General features: G+C 38.9%; 2 protein-coding genes across 7 annotated transcripts in view; one reads left to right on the forward strand and one right to left on the reverse strand.

Moving 5' to 3' along the window:
• AFAP1 (actin filament associated protein 1) overlaps nt 1-5,472 on the forward strand; it is a 121,804-nt gene extending 116,332 nt beyond the window's left edge. For all 3 annotated transcript variants that reach the window (XM_040593390.1, XM_040593384.1, XM_040593399.1), the window contains one exon: nt 1,841-5,472. In XM_040593390.1, the coding sequence (XP_040449324.1) occupies nt 1,841-1,867 (27 nt within the window). In that variant the 3' untranslated portion in view covers nt 1,868-5,472. The remainder of the gene's footprint in view (nt 1-1,840) is intronic.
• A 5,419-nt stretch (nt 5,473-10,891) lies between these two features.
• SORCS2 (sortilin related VPS10 domain containing receptor 2) overlaps nt 10,892-21,733 on the reverse strand; it is a 579,012-nt gene continuing 568,170 nt past the window's right edge. For all 4 annotated transcript variants that reach the window (XM_040593442.1, XM_040593423.1, XM_040593433.1 and 1 more), the window contains one exon: nt 10,892-21,554. In XM_040593442.1, coding sequence (XP_040449376.1) covers nt 21,490-21,554 — 65 coding nt within the window. In that variant the 3' untranslated portion in view covers nt 10,892-21,489. The remainder of the gene's footprint in view (nt 21,555-21,733) is intronic.

A 21,733-nucleotide genomic window follows, 5' to 3' on the forward strand; every position in this document is an offset into this window, starting at 1 on the left:
GTTTCTCAGCTCCCAATCAGGCTGTTAATATTGACTTAAACATTCTTTTATTAGAGTGAACCTGCTGGAGAAATGGAAGCAAAGAAGTTCCTGCTGCACCTGCAAAAGAAGCTACTTCTTTCAAGGCTTATTTTAACAGTTTAAAAAAATCTCCTTCCAGCTGCTTAGCCAAGGACTTCCTTTAAGAGCTTCGTTAGCATATACATAGGGAATATATATTTAATAGCCTTTTTAAAGTAATCTAGTTTTTACCAATAGAGTGTTTAGTTTAGATTTACCATAATTTCAAGTATAAAACTGAATATTTTAAAGATACTGTATTTTGATAAAAGCACCATTTAAATGAGGACCTACCCAAGATAAAAAAAAAAAAAAAAAAAGTCTACCTTTTTAAAATATAAGATTTTTTTTCTTATATTGCTAAAGCAGCCACCAATCGTGACCTTTACTGTTGCTCTACAGTGGCTGAAGAGGTGTCGTGCTCATGCTGCATTAGCCAAACTAATGCTGTTACTGCTTTCAGCAGCAGAAACAGATATCAACATGCATAAGTAATAGTTTTCAATCATAGCTCTTAAATGTTGTGGAATGAGTGTTACATTCAGGAATTCAGGTTGGGAGCCAAGTCAGCAGGCTGCCTGCAGAGTATCTCTGCAGAGTAGCTAGGTGGGAGAGGAATCCATTAGGCCCCCGGTGCCTGGCTGGGAACAGCTGGGTGGTTGCTCCATGGGGATTACTCAGCAAGAGGCCACCTCCTTCCTATCTTCATTAGTTCCTGATATCTGTAAGGCTGCGGTGTGGGGAGCAGGTACAGTGTGGGCATCCTAAACTGAGCCCATCTCTCTTCAGCTCTGCGGCTCCTGTGTACCGTTAGGAAGCACTGTAGGTATCGCCCAGTAGCCACAAGTTTGATTTAACTGGGTGTTCAGCTGTAGCAATCTCACGATTTTCACTTATGTGGCAGAAGACATGGCAAAACTTTGCTCTGAGACATATGGATGAAAGCATTATAGATTACGTGCTTTGCTGTGGACGGTAAGTGTCATTGCCCTCAGCTAACAGGTGAGGAAACCGAGGCACAGAAAGGCAAAGTGATTTCTTTAACTCGCCAATAGCTCACCTTGGGTTATGTATACTGGAAACAAACGCAATGTAAACTAACTTTTTTTTACGTTGCCTGTAAGTCTGCCTCAGTAAGCTGCCCTTTGTAGCCACAGGAACGTGTCTGCCATAAGTTTTATAATAAAAAGAAATAATAGTAATTAATATACATAATGTATTAGCTATATATAAAAATGTTAATAAGAATTAATAGATCATTAATTATAAATAATAAGTTTATTGTTTAGAGATAATAAGTAATAATGAGTATGAATGAGAGATAAAAAAATAATATTGTAAGAATAAATAATAGTTAAGCAATCACACGTTGTCAGCTATGAGAGGCAGTGAGTGCTTCCTGCTGTCTCACCTGTGTGCTACATCAGCCGCTCCCTCCTCCAGCTCCAGCTGAGTGCTTTGCACCAACTGTGGTGTGCAAATTTGCTCCATTAGTCCCCTTTGCAGAAAACAAACATGGCTCATTTGCACTGCACCAGAAAAAAAGTTGCCGTGTGTAGTTGTGGAGGGGTGGAGGCTGTGCACAGACGCTATCAGGGCATACGTGTCAGCTTCCCCTAACCGATCTGTGGGCAGGAGGCTGGATCCAGGGAAGTTAATGGAAAAATGTTACTGACCTCAGCTGGCTTTGGCTTAGCACATCTGATGACATTAGTGACATAACCTGATTTCTCTTAACATTTTTCCATATTACTTTTTTTTTTTCCCCCCTCCTTTCCAGGAATGGGAAATGAAGAATGGAACATAAATACAGCAAAACCACTCACTTTCCATAAAGGCCTTACCTATTATGGACCAAGACGCAGGCTGCAAAAGACTCATCTGAAAGGTCGTATCAAGCGATACAACATAAGAGGTTTTATAATTCTGTTAAGTTAATGATAGCTTGGCACTAATTTGCCTGTATTCCCTCTACTGTATTGCTGTGTAGCTATGTGTGCCCCTTTTTAGTAGCTGTAACTCTTAATTTCCAACATCACTGGTAAAGAACATGAAAACCAAAACCCCAAAATGAACCATAGTAAACAAAAAGGAGCATAAAGTCGCAGTTGAAAGTTTACTTCGCTGGAATGGTATGGACCACCAATGTTAATTACGTCGCATCAGATGGCCTGAACGCCACCGAAGACTGGTGTGAAATCGTGAAAAAACATGAAATACGTGAAGACCAGTGTGAAATCATAACTCCTTCAGGTCAAAACTGGCTTCCAAGGTCTGCCGCAGAGGTGGCTGAGCAAAGCCTTGCTCGCTAGCCCTCGCTTTGCCGTTAGCTGTTACGTGGCAAAAGACAACTGCAGAGCTGTATTCACAGCAGCGAGGCAGCTTGCTCGGCCGGGGCAGCGGGAGCTCTCAGTGCCACTGCCCTGCAGGTTGGTGCAAGGCCCTGGGATGTAGCGACTCAGCTGTGAAGCATTTTTTTGGATACTTTTTAGACAGATGCTTTTGTCATTGGGAGGTAAAAAGCTGCCGTACTTTGAAAAAAATGTGTTTTAGTACATTCTCTGTGTTACTGTCCTGAAGCACCAGTCATTTTCAAAGGCCATCTTGTCGGACTATGACTTGTTCCTCGTTTTTCTAAAAGGCAAACAGGTATTTTTAGATACGGCTTCTTTTCTATACTTTTTGAAAAAGAAAGCGTAAGTGAAATTCAGCTGTAACAGATGATGGCAACTCAGAACAGCATATGCAGTCAGTCTTGTTTTGTTTTTTATATCTTATTGTTAAACTTGAGTTATAGAACACTGCTGTACTTAGTTTCCTTTGTCTTTTCAGACCTCAGCTTTTATTTTTGAGGAAGATGGACTGAAAAGATGATAATTTCAAGATTCTTTTATAAACAATTGTACAAAAATTGGGGATTTTCTCAGACAGGAGTCCATTCCGTTTTACTAGGAAACAGCGTCTTGCATTTTAGTCTGTAAAATTATAGAAATCTGTTGGTTTTTGTCTCCATCCATGTCACTCCTGAGAATCTACATGCAGTAAATTGCCAACTGGAGTCCTTCAAAATCTCAAGATTGGCTTTTAAAAATCAGGAGGAGGTGTGTGTGGGGGGGGAAACATTTAATGAGTTGGGTTCTTTCAGGTTTTCTCTCTATGTTTTTTTAAGCCTTTGGAGAGTCTTCAATCACATTCTCCGTATTTTTTTTCCTTCTCGACTGTGAGGACTAGAAAATTACTTTAATTAAAAACATTAAACTACTATTCATATTTTGAGATAATCACAGATGTTAGGGCTGGAGTCTTGGTAATTACTTAAGACATGCAATTAAACCCACAGGAGCTGGCAAGACATTAGTTATCAAGGATCACATCCCTTTATGGCCCAGCCTAGAGTTTGTCTCTTACCTTTAGGAATAGGTGCGTGTCGCTCCTGAAGGGTACGCTGGGATCCCCAGCTGAGCTGGATGCCAGAGGACTTCCCGCAGGAGCAGGTGGGATTTGAAGGCACAGAGCTATCAGTCAGAAAGACCTGACAGCTGCTAGGACACAGGGCTGTGTCCTGTTCCCAAAGGCAGTTAGTGCCAGGGATCCCATCAACCTTAGCAGAGTAGGAATGGGGCCCAACATGAGAAAAGGCTCTTTTCTTCATGGGACTGGGCTTTGTACAAAGTGTTGCAGGAATGCAGATACAGTAGGGAAGCAAGCGTCAGTGTGCTTTTCACTGAAAACAGGATCTTTCTATATTATTTTTAGGTCATCTGCTTACTTACTAACTCTATAAGTGGAGGGCACGTTCTATGCTGTATGACTATGGACTAAACAGTATCAAGTTCCCATAAATATTAGCAGAAACAAATTTGAAGCAAAAGTAAGTTCATTTAGGCTTTTTATTTCAAATTAAGTTATTTATTTGTATATTTCAATGAATATTTAATTTATATCTGTACATATTTATGATGCAAATTAGGTTTCTAGTCAACGTTTGCAATGAAGTAACAGTTGCCATTAAGAAGTGGTCCCGCATCAAGTAATGCAGAGTAGTCAAAAGCCAAATCACTTGTCTTGTTTACCCAATATTGGCATTGTATCTTCCACCCTCTATATCCCATGGAGGAAAAAAAAAATAATCCTTGGCAAAGACAGGTTTTAATCCATGACTGAGATGCAAGTGTGCAAATTTCTGTCCAAGCAAACAGAAACCGCATGGTACTGGGGCTGTGCACACAACCCAAGCCCTAGTGCTACAGCCTGCTGCTTTGCCAAAGATGCTGGTTGCCCTCGGCACCTATAGCATCTACTGCAGCGGGGGCTGCTGGCAAAATGAAGCATCTTTTGCCCTTTCTCCAGCAAAGCCTCCATAAAGCCACCACCACCCCCAACCCAGCACGTACTGTAATTTTATGTCTGTAATGTGTAAGTGCATCGGTAACATCACAATTTGCATCAGTGACATGTCTATTCTATATAATCACCAAGGTTTTGAAAAGAGAAAAACAAAAAAGCCTTGGTAAATAACCTCTCTATAGACCACATTTGGTGCTGTGAAATGAACTCTGTTTTCTTGAATAGTACTATTGCTGCACAATTTTTATAAAAAGCAACAGAGCTTGTATTTTCACCATTTTTTAGGTTTCAGGATCACCAACCAAAGTCAGCAATAGAGCAGCATGACTTTTGATTTAAAGGAAAACTCTTGTATTTTAAACTATTTCTATGTCTTTTAAGAAAACGTTACACTTGTGCTTCCTGAACAAACTCCTGTTACTGTACCAGGTGCTTTTTTTTTTTTAAATTGTTTTTGTATGGGTGATGCTTTAAAAAAAAACCACATAACTTTTGGGGATCAAAGGTGGTTTTGTTTGTTGTTTTTTTATGAGATAATTGTGGCAATTTGATTTTTCAAATGTTGAATACTTAAATTAGTATAAATTTTTTTTGTTAAAGACACTTTCAACTTAATTGGCCCAGGCTATGTGTTGTAAGATAATGTTCTCATATTAAGAATGTAATTATTTCCTTATTGTATTTTTTAAAAAACAAAATCATATTTAAAAAAATCTCTGTGAAAAAAAGCATGAAAGAAACATGAAAAAAGTTTTTGTTTTATTTTTGTTATTGGATATGTTGGCAGTGCCCATTATAATTGACTGTAAATATAGTCTTTCTACTGTATTTCTCAATGTATTTAAGTTTTTTGACACACATTCATGGGAACTTCTGTTATAAACGACAACAAAAAAAGTCCAAAATAGACCCACCTTCAAATGTGTGTCTTAGTAGCTTCAACTAACTTTATGCCTTTCTAGTTTATTCTTCAGAAAGTCTTGCAGAGTGTGAAAAAAGACTGGCACCTAGCAGGTGTGACAAATCCAAGACCATTATTAATAAAGTTACCTGTCAAAAAAAAAAGAAATATTTGAGTTGTTGTTTCTTGGTATTTGTCAGTATAATAAGTAGGTGACACCTTAGCAATAGTCACCCTCAACCAAGTACCATTTTCCTCTGCCAGTCAGTTGAAAAATGCTTGAACAAGTTATAATATGCATTGGTTTGGTATCATTTCTGCCCCCATTTAACTGAGCGATGACCTTCTGCAACTTGAATGCAGTTCATCCAAGGGCTTGCCTAGCAACGGAAAATAGGAATTTGATGTATTTAGAGCTCATAGCAGAAGTTACTGCTTATCTAGTGTTACTGTAACAGTTTGCTTAGATGTTGAACTCATTCATAAATAATGTAAAATGTAAAACATTAAAAATTACCCCTAAGAAATTAATGTGGCTCAAAATCAAACAGATAATTAGCAGGTTGCTTTATGATGAATATAGCAATTCCTTATAGATGACAGATGGGACTGAAAAGTGATAAACCATAATTACTCCTTGTTGCTTTACTTAGATTTAGCTCTTGCTCCCATTACACTAAAAATATTACCAAATATACCATGCTTAAGCAGAAAATACATTCTATTTTACCAAACTCAAGGAAGCAGTATTATAAAGTAGTCTAATTGGTTTCCTTTCTGTATTCACAGCCTCCTTGACCTCAGGAGAAAAAGGTGGTCAGCATTTGTAAAGTATGTGGTGTTAACTAATAAAAATTGTCTCTCGAGTAGACACAGCTTTTTCAAATCTGAATCAAAGCTTATAACACCTCACTGCCTTTTGTCAATTAAAAAGCCTTCAAAAGCAAAGGAAATTATTAGCATTTCTCTAGAGAAAGAAAGAATGTCTGTAGAAAAGATACATACATAGGATAAGTTGTATAAAAATATATGTATGTTATATATAAATATATATTTTTAAATAGTTGTAATATGTAATATGTACTATTATTATAGCATAATAGTATAGATGCAAAAAAGAGAAAATTAATACCTTCAGTTACTCAGGCTCATGGCCTAAAAAAGCCTTAAAAAGGATCTTAGTGTTTCTCTATAAGCTGTATTTAATATTTGGTCTACCCCTTGCATGCCAAAGGCATTCAATATGAAAGGCCCCACCAACACCTAACTTACTCCATTGTGGTTTATTCCTGCAGGTGGGCACCCACATTGTAAGCATTGCAGTGGTTTAATGTTAAGTTATTTTTTTAACCTCCTTTTAAATTGGTGCATAATTTGAGCACCATCAGACCCCCTCATTACAGCATTTAAGCACACAGCTTTATAAAGAAGGGCTCCTGGCCAGAGACTGAACGATGGCAAATGTGACACCATTTTTTCAAAGGAAGATGGAAAAAAAAAGTCCGAAAATACAGAGTTCTACAGCTGTTCTGGGCAGACTGACAGGTGGTATAACGATGGGAAGAGTCATTGAACAGCCTGAGGAATCACTGTACTGGGGCAGGGTCAGCGCAGGTTTATACTGGGGTGTCATCGCACATGAAGTGCTGAGGGGTCTGCAAAGCTGTTGGTGAGCATCCAGGAAAAGAACATATTCTGCTTGGATTTCTTCAACACACTTTTTGACAAGGTCCATCACTAAAGAGGTTTAAGTAGCTACTGGAGAAAAGGAAAATACCCAATAGGACAAATGACTGGTTGATAAACAAACAGAAAAATAGGGCATAAATTCTCTATTTCCAGTTGCCTTGGCAGTCAGCCTTGGGATCCCACAGCGCTGGGATCTGAGCCTTGAGCAGGTCAAAATATTCAGAAAGACTTGGGGGGGGGGAGAGGATGACAAATTTAATTTTATATATATAAATTTATATATATTCAGGGTAGTAACACTAAAAGCCAGCTACAAGGATTTGCAGAAATACTTTTCACAACTTCACCAGTGATTAAAATGTCAACAAAAAAATCAGTGTACAGAAAGAGCTGCTTGTGGTAAAGAAAAGAAAAAAACCCACAACCCTCCCCCCCAAACCCCCAATCTAGACACTTACGAGTGCTGAAACAGCACTACACTCAAGATGATCATGGAATTTTAATAGTTAAATGCATGTACTGCATAGTAATTAAGAAAAAAACCAAATCAAAAAACCAAAAACACACACACAAAAAAAAAAACAAACCCTTGGCAAATATCCTGTAGTCTAAAATGCAGCAAATGGCTCTAGACCATCTGACTTGCACAACTTGCACAAACAAGTGGTTTAAAATAAAGAAGACCACAACCCACCTAGCATCTCTGATACCACCATCATCTGTTTTAGGACCCATAGAACATTATCCAGAGTCTGGGCACTGACTCACAAATAGATAAACTCATATGGATGATGGTAAAAGGGCAAGAAAGCAATCCAAAAGTACGACAGCCTCTCCATAGAAGAAAAAATATTATTGATAATACAATGAACTTCAAGGGGAAAACAAAAATAAGGTCTTTTCAGTGTGAAATAAAAATCTTGAGCAGGGAAGGGAATATGTAAAAAAGTTACAAAAATCAGCAGCAGAATGGTGAATGAAGTAGTCCCGGTCACTAACAGTACAGACGCTGAGGGTAGCAAAATTAACAGGGCAAAATTAATGCTCAAACCTACAACACAGGTACTTTCACTCACTGCCCAATTCAGCTAGAAAACCTGTTGCCACAGAATTCTACAGACACTTAAAAGCTTATACCAGTCCATAATCAATAAACAACATTCATGGCAAAAAATTACTACTCAAGGCTACCAAACACACAGCTGTCAGCTCTGAAGCAGATGGGTCCAGGTCCAGGGTGGATGGAGGCAGGAAGCACACACTGCGTAAGTGTCCTTGTGTGCTTCCTCCTCTTCCCCGGCCATATTGCTATCGATAAATGGAGCAGGGCTCTTTCGTAGAAGACTATTTATCTTTTCCCACCAGCAGTTACAAAAGCATTCCCTCCTATAAAATAATGTATCATCTTCTTTTCCATTTGATTTTCAAAGCAAGCGTATGCTATAAGATCAAGACAACGCAGTATCATTCCCTCACAATATATATTAGATGACAGCTGAAACAATTAAATTACATCAAGGATATTCCTCTTCAATTATCTCTCCTGATGACAAGGAAATAATTTTCCTATTAGATTTTGTAGAATCCTAGCTCAGTAGAATTACAGCTACATGGTCCTGAGTTGAACTCAAGTGAGAAGCTTCACTCCTTGTTTCATTATAAATTGTTAAATAGACCGACAATTCCTTTCACCAAATTGTTCCTTGGAATTACTACTTTTGTAAACCGCTTTGTTAGCATGTGCTGCTGCTTCTGACTTTTTTTTTTTTTTTTTAAGGTCAGCATTTGGTGTGATTGTTGTAATGGTGAGAACAGATCCTTTTATCATGTTAAAAATACACTGAGCAGCATTTATAGCATTTTGCTTCAGCTTTTGAAAACCATGCGGGTCAGAGTACAGTAACATTTTCATCACAGCAGCTGGATTCATATAAAAGCAAAACATCTTTCAAGGCATAAATCACAAAAAGAAAAAATGGAAATCAGTCTCTTAATGGAAAACAGGAAAAACATTGGCTGGTGTTTATGACTCAGAAGTTTTATTATAGAGACATAATTTATGATGATGTTGAAACCAGTTAGGCTTCAAAATAGCATAGCAATTAATACGGCTTTGATGAGGACAGCAAAGGAAACAGAAGTGAAGCAATTATCTTATTCTTTTTTCCATGGAAATTGGTTTCTGAAGTAAAGTAGCCCTTCAGGTTAAGTATTAGCAAGTTTCATTTGGTGTCCCATTTATGGGAACGGCATGTCCATGTCTGCCCTTACTCCTGCCCTTCCATTTCAGGCCCTTTCCTTGGAGATAACTATTGGAATATCATTAAAAATTAGAGACTTTAGTGGTTCTCTTCATTTTGCTTTTATTTATGTCAGAGCACTAAATTTGGAAAATGAAATGCAGTCACTTGAGATTCAACAGGCTGCTTTTTTAGTGATAAATTGTGATTTAAAGATTCAGCTAGCCACAATATAGGATGAGAGAACCTAAAATGACAACCACCAGAATGTCTTCTAGCTGACTTACACAAGCAGGGAAAGTCTCAATTTCACTTCTGAACCCAGCCTCACATTTAGCATGATATGCCACAGGGTATGTTCATACAGCCCATACCATGGGCTTCCTCTGGCTGCTGTCTTTCAGCAGGGACTATGAGAAAGCGCAGAACTAAGGCAGACTGAGAAAATTAAATTGAAACTTCTATTTTTGAGAATTTTCCTTATGATTGCCCATCTTCTCATGCCCAAAGTATACCCACTCCATGAATAAACAATCCATTCATTAGTCCATTACAATTTCACGGTAGTCTATAAAATATTATGGATAAATAAAAAAACGGCAGATAATAGCTTATGTTGCTGCTTTTTCCCAGTATGAGGTTTAATAAGACTTCACATTGCACATCCATAACCACAGTGCTTAGCAACAAACATCTCTGCTCTCTCTGCTCTTACCTGTTGTGGGGGATAGGCAGTGAAAAGAGCCGTCCCAGTGTTGTTTTTCCAGTGTCAGGCTTTCCCTGGGAAGACCAAGCTGCTGTACCAGGCTGCACAGCAGCAACCACTTGTCAGCAAACCGTAAACTGTTTTCCAGCCCGAGACCTGAGCTAAGCCAGTAGCAGCTCACCACTCAGAATTCTGAAGCAGGGAAGAATGTCCAAATTGCAGGGATGCATGGCATGTTCTGACTTTAGCAATTCACTCACCTTTGCGTTTGGAGAGCTGGGGCCTGATCCTTGCATACCGCTAGCTTGAGGACAAGTCTTGATTTGCAGACCCATCAATTTTGCAAGGAGGATGCAGCTTCTACACAGCAGAGGCAACGCTTCAGGAAAAGAGTGGGATGAAGGAAAAACAATGCAGTAAAAAAAAAGGAAAGAATAAAGAAAAAAGAAAAGAGAGCAAGTAGTGTGTGAAGGCAATGAAATGGGAGATTGGAATAAAGACATGGGAGGCGCAGAAGAACACACCTAGCTTTGTTCTGTTTATAGCTCTCTGTTACCGGGAGATCAAGGTTGAAACCTGCTGAATTCTGTGATTCTTCAGCTAGACAGAAAGATTCAGCCTTTGGTTCAGTGCAAGTTCTGGAAGCTGCAGTTGCACGGCTTCGGTCTCACCACAGAGTGTCACCCTCCGCCAGTTAAACCTCAGCAGCGCTGCATGGAGCGGAGTTGGGCTGCAGCGAGGAGGACGAGTGGGGTGAGTAGCTAAAGGGGAGGAGGATGAAGTTTTGCTGCAGCCACTGAGGTCTGTGCTGCTGAAGCCGAGTAGTTTGCTGCTAACTACAGACAAATCAAACCACACACACACACACAACCTCTGGGGTCTGGTTAAACCACCTTCCCTCCACAAATCCCATGAAACACGCCACAAGAAAGACCAAGCAACCGATAGTTTAGAACCAAATTTTATTAAAGAAAAACCTGTAGTGCAGGTTCTCAGGACAAATGCATACCTTTGGATGCAGTGGAGTACACAGGTACGTATACAGTAGTTTGCCTGCTACATGTTTGGAAGCTGAAAGAGATCGTGATAATCTGTACTGCACAGTTCATCACCATCATTAAAAGTTGCCAAAAACTTGGTTGTGGATCACTAACAGATACTTGGTTATGTGTGTGCACTACATATTGCACAAGACTTTTGATTAAGCTATTAATTGTGCAATTGAATCACAGTTAAGTGTTACATTAAGCATATTCAAACATATATTTGTTTGGGGTTTTTTTTCCTCAAAACCAGCACGTCACTACAAAACTGCCATTAAATGTTACATATTTACAAAAATATACAAATAACATTTCTCCCCATGTACGACAATGCACCAGTTACGGATTAATTTCATTCTTCCCTTGAGCCCTGATACTGTATACAAAGAAACCTGCTCAAAGTCAAGGTCTCCTGAAACAAAATTAGGAAAAGGCATGTACTGTTTTCACAAATACTAGAGTGTGCAAAGGCAGAAGGAGAGGACTGCGTAGTCATGTATGTTAAAGGTATGGACTATAGCATACCGATGACCGCTGAGAGCCTTTACATTGATTGGAAGGGCCCCTTTGTCAGAAATCCAGTTAGAGTCTCAGTGTTAAGCATTTGCTCGTTCTGGAAAAGCAGTTGCAAGTAGCCTAAAAACTAAGTTCTGCCTTGGCTGTAATTAGCTTACATCTGTCCGAAGTACTCTCCTGCTAACCACGGGAATAAGAACTACAGGTGAAAATCAGCTGGTCACCTGTGTGAGTACAGATGCAGCGAGATGACAACTGATTTTAGCCTGCAGCTGCATTTCAAATGCACTGTGGATGAGCACCTTTCTTCTGTAACACTGGAACTGACAGAGCTGAACTGACAAACTCCATGGAACTGCATGGTCATAAATTAGGCTAGAATTTGTCCCTGCGATGCCAAATAAATAATGCTCCACATGAACAACAGGCTACTGAGAAATTCTTTGTGAATCTTCACAAGTATGTTAAGTCTAGTTTTTATTTTATTGGCTTTCCTATCTTTACCAAGAGCTGTAGATCTAATTAGCCAAAAAATATGATTAGGGCTTGGTTTAATTACCAACATTTTCTCCTTTTGTTCACATGGGTAATGCCAGCTAAATCAATATGATTTATCTGTCTGAGTCTGAAACGAGAGATTTTGGACCCGCTTGTGCTGAAACAGCCACAGATACACTGTAAACATGCCAGTAGTCATCCTTTACTCTTAAAATGGAAAATTCTCCCATTCCAACTCACATTCTCTCTCCAAATCTTCCTCCAACACTTAATCCAGGGTGAATTGATATTCCTAATGCAGCTTCATAAATACAGAGCAATGATACTATGATAATTTCATTTAGGTGAGGAAGGGTGATAGCTGATGTCTCTAAAACCACATTTGCAATGCACTAGGGTGATAGTCTTTAGAACCACCTCCCCTTTTCCAAAGAAACATATCTATGGTTGGTAGAACGATAAATCACAGTAGCTGTACATATTTGTAAAAATAAGTGGTAAGTAAAGCACAAAAGTGGATGCTTCTCAAAGTGCCCTGCCAGCTGATCAAGTTCTCCACCTCTTCCAATCTGCTATTCCTCTGCTAATTTTTTCTTGGTTTTTTTCTCAGCCACACAAAAGAGGATAGAAATGAGTTAATCCCCTTTTAACATCAACCCATCTTACTGACAGAACCACAATCAGAGAAAAGCAACTCAGAAGAGACTGGGATCAAGAAGGGAGAATTCAAGTATACTTCTCCATCTGATTATGTTTTCCCTCCAGAGCCTTCTGCATTGCAGCAAGCACAGCCCATGTCTTACACCCATGAGGAAATAAATCATAGCTTGTCAGTGACAAATAAAAAAAGGAGCTGTACTGAAACGCCTGGTGTGTATATGAAATGGAGGAACTCTCCATTTGGAAATTAAAATGTCTAGTCACATGTTCAGCAAGCTCCTGTGGCTGGTGTTTACCTGCAGGAATACTATACCAACTCCATTCATCCTCTCTAAACACTGTAAAATTACTGCTCATAAAGGGATTCTAGCAAATTACATTTAAGCAGTATAAATCCAAATCACAGACCCTGTAAGACAATTCTCCCTTGCCTCCCAGCTCAGTGCTGTGCTAACAAGGAACACCATTAGCCAATGCCCTACAATCATCTTGGAAGTAAACCTACACTGCAGCTACCTCTAGAGTGTGCATACATGTATCCTGGCTCCTGGGAAGCAACCTCTTTTCCATGCACCTCAAGTGGGATGTTGCTGTGAGTCAAATCCCTCTGAAATGACAGGTAGAAATGCTGATAATTTTGCATGTTCCTGGTGCTGCATGAGTTTAGACTCATGGTTTAAAGCCTCTATGCAGCCAACAAAACTGAAAATAGTTGCCATTACGAATTTAAGTTCTAATGCTCAAGCAAAACAAGAATCAACAATTTGTGGCAAAATAATACACACTGGTAACACTATTTCCCTGCTTTTCCTTGTCCTGTTCAGTCTTCTGCTCCCATCCCTCCTGCATCTCTCTCTCACACACTCCCTAACACAGTCTCTACCTTTTAAAGGTAACACTGAGCTTTTCAATTATCTTATTCTCATCAAATTCTCCAAGCTCCTCCAACAAGAAGATTCTGCCAAACCTATCTGCTGACTTTGCTTAAACTTGTATTTTATGGAACTTGAAAGCAAGCTATTGCCTCAGCCTCTAGAAAATGTTGCATACAGAGCTGTCCCACAAACCTGACAAGTCAAGTTACTCCCAGGAGGAATGGTCCCTGCTCCTGCTTCTCTCTTAGCAATGGACCCTTCTTTACCTCACCTATTCTTCAGCTTCAGGTGAAGACAATTTACCTAAAAGGCTGTGTACTAGCTTGGCCTCACTGTTTCCCATCTTGAAATACAAATGCAGCCCAATGGTCTGGCAAGCTGTTTTTGCCCATCCCTGCTGCAATTCTGTACCTGCTAGACAGATGGGCTGGCAAAGCAAGTCAGTCCTTGCTGTGCTCCAGGTAACTCATGCAAACATCATGTCTTATCCCTGTAACCCAAAATGAGGGAGGAGGAGGCATTTGGCAGATAATGGGTATAGCTGTCTGTCAATTAAATATACCTTTTCCACTACAGACCTGCAGTAGGGTCAATATAATCACGGATGAGAGAGGAAAATGCTAGTTATCCTTCCAGAGAGTACAACACTCATCCACATCTCAGACTAGAAGTATGTGCCTTCTGGGACAAACAGCTGAGAGGAGTCCTGGAAAGGCAAAAAGAGAGTCCCAGAAAGATTTACAGAAAATGAGAGCCAAAATTCAAAGCGAAAGGATTAAAAGAACCAAAAATGGGAAACAGGAAGGATCGATTGCAGTGAGACGAAGCATAGGGGAACTACATCAGCCCAGAGAGTACAGCACAGCTCAGAGGAAAGGCAAGGGTGGGGAAGAGATCCTGATTCTTCTTATCACTCAGGACACAGTAGGGTGCATATCTAAACAAAAACATAGACAGAAACAGAACATAAAGCAAAACAAAAGGCAATGGAAGAAAAAAGCGGACTGTAGAGAGCTGTCATCAGGAGAAGGAGGCAGGCAAGGCAGAGCAACAAACAGCAGCAATAATGAAAAAGAATGAAATGACAAAAATGGAGAGAGAAAGGAACTAGAAGAAACAGAAGATAATGGAAATTCAGACATTTTTTTCTGTAAAGTGTCACCAATTACTTAGCAAAAAGTTGGAAACATTAAATAATGCAGGTCACTTCTCTGAAGAGTTTAGCATCTCAAAAGATTAACACCCTAAAGAGAGGAGTGTATTTACAAGCAAATGGAGCCAGTGAATTGGGCATCTTCCTATGTTTGTTATGATGTTCTGTAATCTTAACCACCTAAGTGCCCTTCTGTGAATCTGGGACATATAAGTGGTCTATTAAAATATTCTCCTTTAAACTAGTTTAATCGTTTCCAGTCTGCCTACATGCATGTTACTTATGTTTGGGGTGTACACTTCTTCTACATAGTCCTGCCTATTCATGATCCATAACATGTCTCAAAACCCATGTAGATACAAGTCTGCTGTTTTCCTATATGAGCTGTTCTCATTAAAATGCATCTCTTTTACCATTTCAGAAAGGTTTCCTTTTTAAGATGTTTTAATTAATAAGCAAACGGCGTGAATTAATTCTTTTTTTAAAAAAAGAGAACAAGCCAATTCTTGCCCTTTGATCTGCAAGAACAGACACTGTCAGTAAGAACTAAATATAAGCATCAACAGCTGGCTAAAATTAGCAACAAATAACATAGAAATACAAGACATGCTAAGAAAGTTATTTGGAATGCCTGGCTTTCCTGGTGATTAATACACTCGTTCTACCATTAAAAGTATGTGCAACAAAGACATATTATTTAAGTAGCGCCATGTACTGCTGCATGTCATTATTGCTGCCCAACACAACTTCATGTCCGCTGTACTGCAACAATTCAGTGTTGCAGTACACATTCTACAGAAACTCAGAAATCAAGTCAGATCAATAAACCTCAAGTTTCTGTAATGCTTTCAAGTGTTGCAAGGAAATAATTTTAAACAGAATTACTTGTGTAAGGAAAAGAATACACTTTTTTCAGGGCTAGTAAATGTCACCGCTAAAAGAAAATCAATCTGGAAGAAGAGCAAGACAAAGACTATGCAATTTAAGAACATGTATTTTTAGGGATACTATTAAAATAAAGTATTTTAATACAAACCATATCAGCTCTTTGATAAGGATTTTGTTCACATAGCTGTCTTGTTGTACTTCAGAGTACGTATTTCTAAGCCTTCCACTATTTCTTGTCTTAGATATTGTCTTCCAGGAGATCATCTCAGCTACCAGCACATAAACTAGCTGACAATAGTAATTCTGACAAGCTTCATGTAAGGAATAAAAGGAAGAGACAAAAAGAATGAAAATCCTTCATTCAGTCATACATGGCTCCACAATTCATATTTTTAGTAATTTGCTACTCCATTTAACAGGAGGAAAAAGACCAGGACTGAAGACTTAAAAAAATGAGATCTCACATATTATAAATCATGAAACTAACCGGTTGTATGCATCAATTTCAAGGGGAGAAAGCCCAAATAGGAAAACTTTAAAAGGAATGCATTCTTAAGTCTTCACACCAACCTGAAGTACCATTCAGGTCCTTATTTCCCTCGTGGTATGTATAATCCTCTCTGCTCTATGCAACATACCTGAAAACAAAGGAAAAATAAAAACTTTGTCCATACACATTCCCATTCAGATTTGGGAAATGAGCTGTTCTAGTCCTTGTCGACAGTGAGAAACTGTTCTGCAGTCCCTCCAGCTTGAGGTTACAATAAGAATTGGAGGAAAATCTGCCAAGGTGATCAGTCAGGTAGAAGGTTTGACTTAGGAAAGAAGATTAAAAAATTAAAGAGTGCACAGCTTGGCATTTCCCAAAGACTGCAGGGTTAGGCTTTTAATTGCAAAAGCTAACTGGGGGTCTGAGTTATTTCTGAATTCATCACTTTGACAATTATAGTCTGAAAATAAGTGAAAAACATTACATATATATCCATGACAGGAATAAACACACATTTAAATGGCACCGAGAGGGCTAATTCTGAAATACTGAAAGGAAATAAAGAACATGAAAATATAGACTCAACATTATGAAAATGGTCTGAGCAGATCCTGTAACAACTTCTAGGCAATTAAATGCTATTCTAATGTAATTTTTAGAAAGACTTTCTCAGACTAGTAGGATTAGGCTATATGTCACTCTCTTAAAGTAAGTTGTAGAAGCAATGTGCAGTTGAGACTAGAACAGGGAAAATGAGCCAGGAAGCAGCTGTTTGGATGGACTTAGAAGAGACAACAAACTTTTGCACCTCAAAAATCAGTATTTATAAAGGTAAATGCTTATACATTTCTTCCTGGTGGAAAGCCAATACTTTGAGAGAAATGTGCACTTTTCTGCAGATCTGAAATAAAAATGAAGCTGGAAACAATACAGCGGTATCAATCAATACACCATAACAACTCCAACTGTCAGGGATTGTGCAATGAAATAAAAATTTTAGTGTCTCTTTTCCCCCAAGGTCTCATTAATGAAAAATTTTAAAACATTGTTTTATAGAAAACAGAGGAAAAATCTACAACTGAAATTGTCTTCGATTCTATCAACTTAGCAACATTGTATTCGACCTGAAATAACACTAGAAATTCAAAGCTTATCAGAACCACTGGTTCATCATCAAAAAGATACTGTAAACACACACATGTATTTCATTTCTTAAAAATATTGAAACCCCCTCACATTTCTTTGAGCATGTATTTGTGTGAGGAGGATGGATACCACTGCGGTTCCATTCTATTGACCTCTTTTAAAGAGACAGCATACAGCAGTCGAGTATTCCCACCACAGGGATGTCTCATTGGTCCTAAAACAGCTAACCATCATGATCATGTCAGATGAAGTCTGCTTTGCACTAGGAACTACTAATGGCAAAGTGCTGATTTGTCTCTGTCTGTCCAGAGGAAAATAGTGTAACAAATCATCTACTTTATAGGAACAAACACTTTACTCTTCTTTACACTGAGTACACATTGAAAGCAGAAAACTCATCAAGAAGGATATAATTCAATGAGAATATTCTAAAAGAGTTCAAAGAAATTGCATGTGAATTTGAGATAATAATAATGTCTTGCCTTAGGCTGGTACCTTCTATTTCCTCACAGCCATTTCCACCACCCTCTTCTACAGGGTATAAAAACATACAATGATTTATATTGCTTTTATTTTTGAGAAATTAATTGACACTGTGTGTGGATTTTCCCTGAATATCTGAGCATTTCTGAGCACTTTCAACGGATGGACTAATCCAGAGCCATATAAAACATTCCATATCAAAAGGGAAAGCAAAGATAACAGCTGTAAGTCTTGATGGCTGTTAGAATGCTTCAAATCAGTACTGCTTGGAGCACTCTGAAAAGTACAGGGTGGTTTTGAAATCGCAAATGCATCAGAGTTTAAGAAGGCCAAAAGATGTAAATGAGGGTAACGCACCACCAGTTTTGTTGGTTACAGTATAGCTCAATATCAATGTTGATAAGTATCACTGTACCCATTATTATAAGGCTGCAGAAAAATAAGTTTAAGATACTAGTGTGTAACAGCAAATTCACAGGTAATGTTGCAATGCTACCATACAACAATATGTTCAAAGAACATTTTTTAAATAAAATTACCTTTTCTTTTTTTTTTTTTTTTTAACAGTGATGCGCCTCATTTTTTGGATTACGCATTTTTTACATTTATACACAATTGCAGCTGATTTCAGCAGACTACCTTTAAAAACAGCCATAATTACAAGTAAAAGAAAGGAAAACTATTAATAATTTATGCTCAAAAAATTATTTCATGCTGCTAATCCTGAACAAACAGTAATTAATTTAGCCTCACAATACTCCTGTGAGGTAATTACGATCAGCCCCATTTTACAGGTGGGGAAACTGAGGCACATAAAGGTTAAGTAACATGCCCAGAGTCTGGGTACAAAATCCAGGTACCTGACAGCCATCTTCTGTTTCTTAGCTATCACATCACCCTTTCTCACTAACAAATTTAACTGGAATACATACAAATATTGCATGCATTTGTGCATGCATCTGTGGCTAGCTTTTGTGCATAGAAACAACTCTATGTTCCTGTATACACTTGTATCAGGATTAGATACATATAAAGGATAAAATGTTAAGACTTCATGGACATAGTTCAAGAGATTTGAAACCTAGCTCTAGTAAGACACTTCATTTAAAGATAAACCAAGACACCCTGAACGGAAAAATGGTAATGGTATTTTCTGAGTTTTAAAATAATTCATTTTAAAGTTCTTACCAGGGAATCAAAGGCTTCCTTTATTATCTGCTGGGTATTATTAATACAGTTACTGACATCTCTTTAGAAAACAGTGTTTTTAAGACATGACAAACCAACCTCACAGGAGTGCTGCATGAATCAAATTAATAAGCATTGAAAAACATTATTACAGGCACTATATTGTGCTAAGTATTCATTAAATATGCTACAGTGTTCCAAAAGACTCCCGTTATCAGACACAAATCACCCTGTATTAAATGTACAAAAGTAGCTGTTAAAGCATAAATTAGATGTGTGACCTAGTTCCAACAGTGTCCTTTGCCAGTCTGACAAACCATGGGAGAACAACCCCAGGCTAGAACTTCCATCTCATCCCTTGTATGTGAGGCCACTCACCTGCCCTATACAAATAACCCACTTCAGATTTATTTCAAAGGAACAAGCAGGCTGTTTGCAATACTATTTTATTCTCTGCTCCAGCTTATTTCCACTAGAAAAAGCATAACGAGCTGGTGAGGAGGGAAAGCCTCTGGTGCAACAATCCCAAGAGTTTCCAATGCACAGCACATTTTGAACCTGCCCTTCTCTTCAAGAAACTCAGACTCAGGTATGGGTAACACCTTGGATTTCTACACAGTCTGGCATAAAACGGTCAGCTAGAGCATTGCTTCTCCATAAATCAGTTTGCATGGCACTCTACAACTAAATAGGCAGAAGTTTTAGAACAATTTTTGAAATTATTTTCCTGAGCAGTTTGCAAGCACTTTTCAGAATCTTCACTTCAACTTTTCCGTCTAGTTCCTTACAGTAAGATTATAATCTAGATTTTCTTGTGCTTTACGCATACATCCTGTGGGGTTTGTGAGAGCCTACAGTACTACACTGAATTGTTACATCCCGGTCCTTTGCACTTGATGACAATATGCTCTAGGATATTCACAGCTACACAAAAAAATTACTCCAATGCATATGATAATTTTAAGACAGTTCTTTTCTGGTTTACCAGCATTCATTTTTTGTTTGTTTGTTTGTTTATTCAGAAAGATGTAGTTAGCTATCCGTATCCTTCGTAAACAAGCTGGTGTGTGAGCTTGCTGCTAGCATCAGTATGACATTCAGTGAGCAAAGAGCTATTTATTCTCTATTGAAGGCAAAAGGTGAAGAGATTATATAGGGTTCCGAGAGAAGCAACCTAATCCCAGGCAGCTGTGACACATAGGGTGCCAGATGTTCAATCTCATCACCCCACAGTCCATTTCCTGCACGGCTCCATAAACCACAGGAAAAAGACCAGCGGGGTGTGGATTCACTGCACTGCCATTCCCAAGGGATGCAGAGGTCGGGATTAGGAAACTCTGACCTGACTCACAAGCCTGGCAGCTCCTTCAGAAGCCCCACCACCCTCCCTGCAGAAATAGGGGCCACAGTGCTAGGGACTGAGTGACACTCTGTGGTGATGGAAAGGAAATATGAACCCCTACATCACAGCCCAGCCTTCCCATGGACCTCTGGATTGTCAAACCAACTGGAGTGGAAAAGGTCAGGTCAGAGTTTGCCCACACCTGTCTGCAAGGGCAAACAGTCAGGGAAAATACCAAAGAAGGATGTAGATGGGAAGGGGATGGCGGTGCGCTACCCATTCCTGCCCAGAGGAGAGCTCTGACCTACCTGGCACCTCTGCCCTAATAGTAAAATTTAAATTTTTTTAAAAATAACCTTACAAAGAAAGCAAATTAAAAGAGGTATTTACACTCTCTGGATATTTAAAAAGAGACAGGCCACCAGCATGGGGTTGTATGGGATAACTCATCCGGCAGCTGCCATCGTCCTAGAGGTGCTTGCTCAGGAGACAAGAAGAGAGCAACTAAAAATGACTGTCCGCAAGTGAAGGCACCTGGTCTGGAAATAGCATCAGGCTGGTGTTTTTCTTTCACGTGGGGTGGGACTGGGGGAGATACTGGTGCTGATGGTTTGTCAGAACTTGATATACTTACAAGAGCATTATCCTATATTATGAGATATCTTAATTAAACATTTTACTTCCTTTAATCCGCAGAAGGTCCTAAGCCTAAATTCATTAGATTGTCTCACACATGTTTAAGTTAACAGCTTGTACCAACTAGGAGTGCATTTGTCTCCTCACTCAGTCTTCTCCCAGTACAGAAACACTTAGCCTCCTAAAAAAATGTCATCGTGATCAACCAACTGTTCTGGTCTAGTCACTTGTGTAAAAATCACCTTTCCAAGCTGAAGAGTCCCAGCCTTCCGATGAATACCTCAATTAAAAATATAATTAAAAAGTTACAGTCAATCCTTCTAAAAATAAACATAAAGAACTAGAGCATATACAGAAAAGAAATAAGGTGGCATTGAAGGTGCCTAGGGCTACAGATTTGCTATAGTTTGAGTTTCAATAGTAACGAGTTCCCAGGCCATAGAGTGAACACAAGACGTATTATCCTTCTCCCTCGATAACTGATGATGGACGTTTTTTTCCACAGGACTGATAAGCAACCTCCTCTTCACCAGCATTTACAGCCATATTTTCATTTTTGTGACATCACCAGGGAAAAATAAAATGATACAGAGAAGAGTCTTTCGGATTTTGTGTTCAGCTGTAAATATCAGCTAACCAGGTAACTGTGCATCTCTCTGGAGTTGATGCTCAAAACCACGCCTGAGTGATTGCCTACAAAAAAATAGAAACAAAAGGCCAGCATTAGTGTATTTCAGGAACTTCATAATAAATCCCCCTTTTATTGCAGGGACAAGTCAATCGCATAAAGAGAGTGGCTTTAGCAAACAACAGGTCAGGTGAAGTTTGGTGCAACAGCTCCATGTACCTACAGCATACTTTCACACAAAGCT

Source organism: Falco naumanni, chromosome 1, assembly GCF_017639655.2.
Source record: "Falco naumanni isolate bFalNau1 chromosome 1, bFalNau1.pat, whole genome shotgun sequence".
In the NCBI taxonomy this organism is placed as follows: Eukaryota; Metazoa; Chordata; class Aves; order Falconiformes; family Falconidae; genus Falco; species Falco naumanni.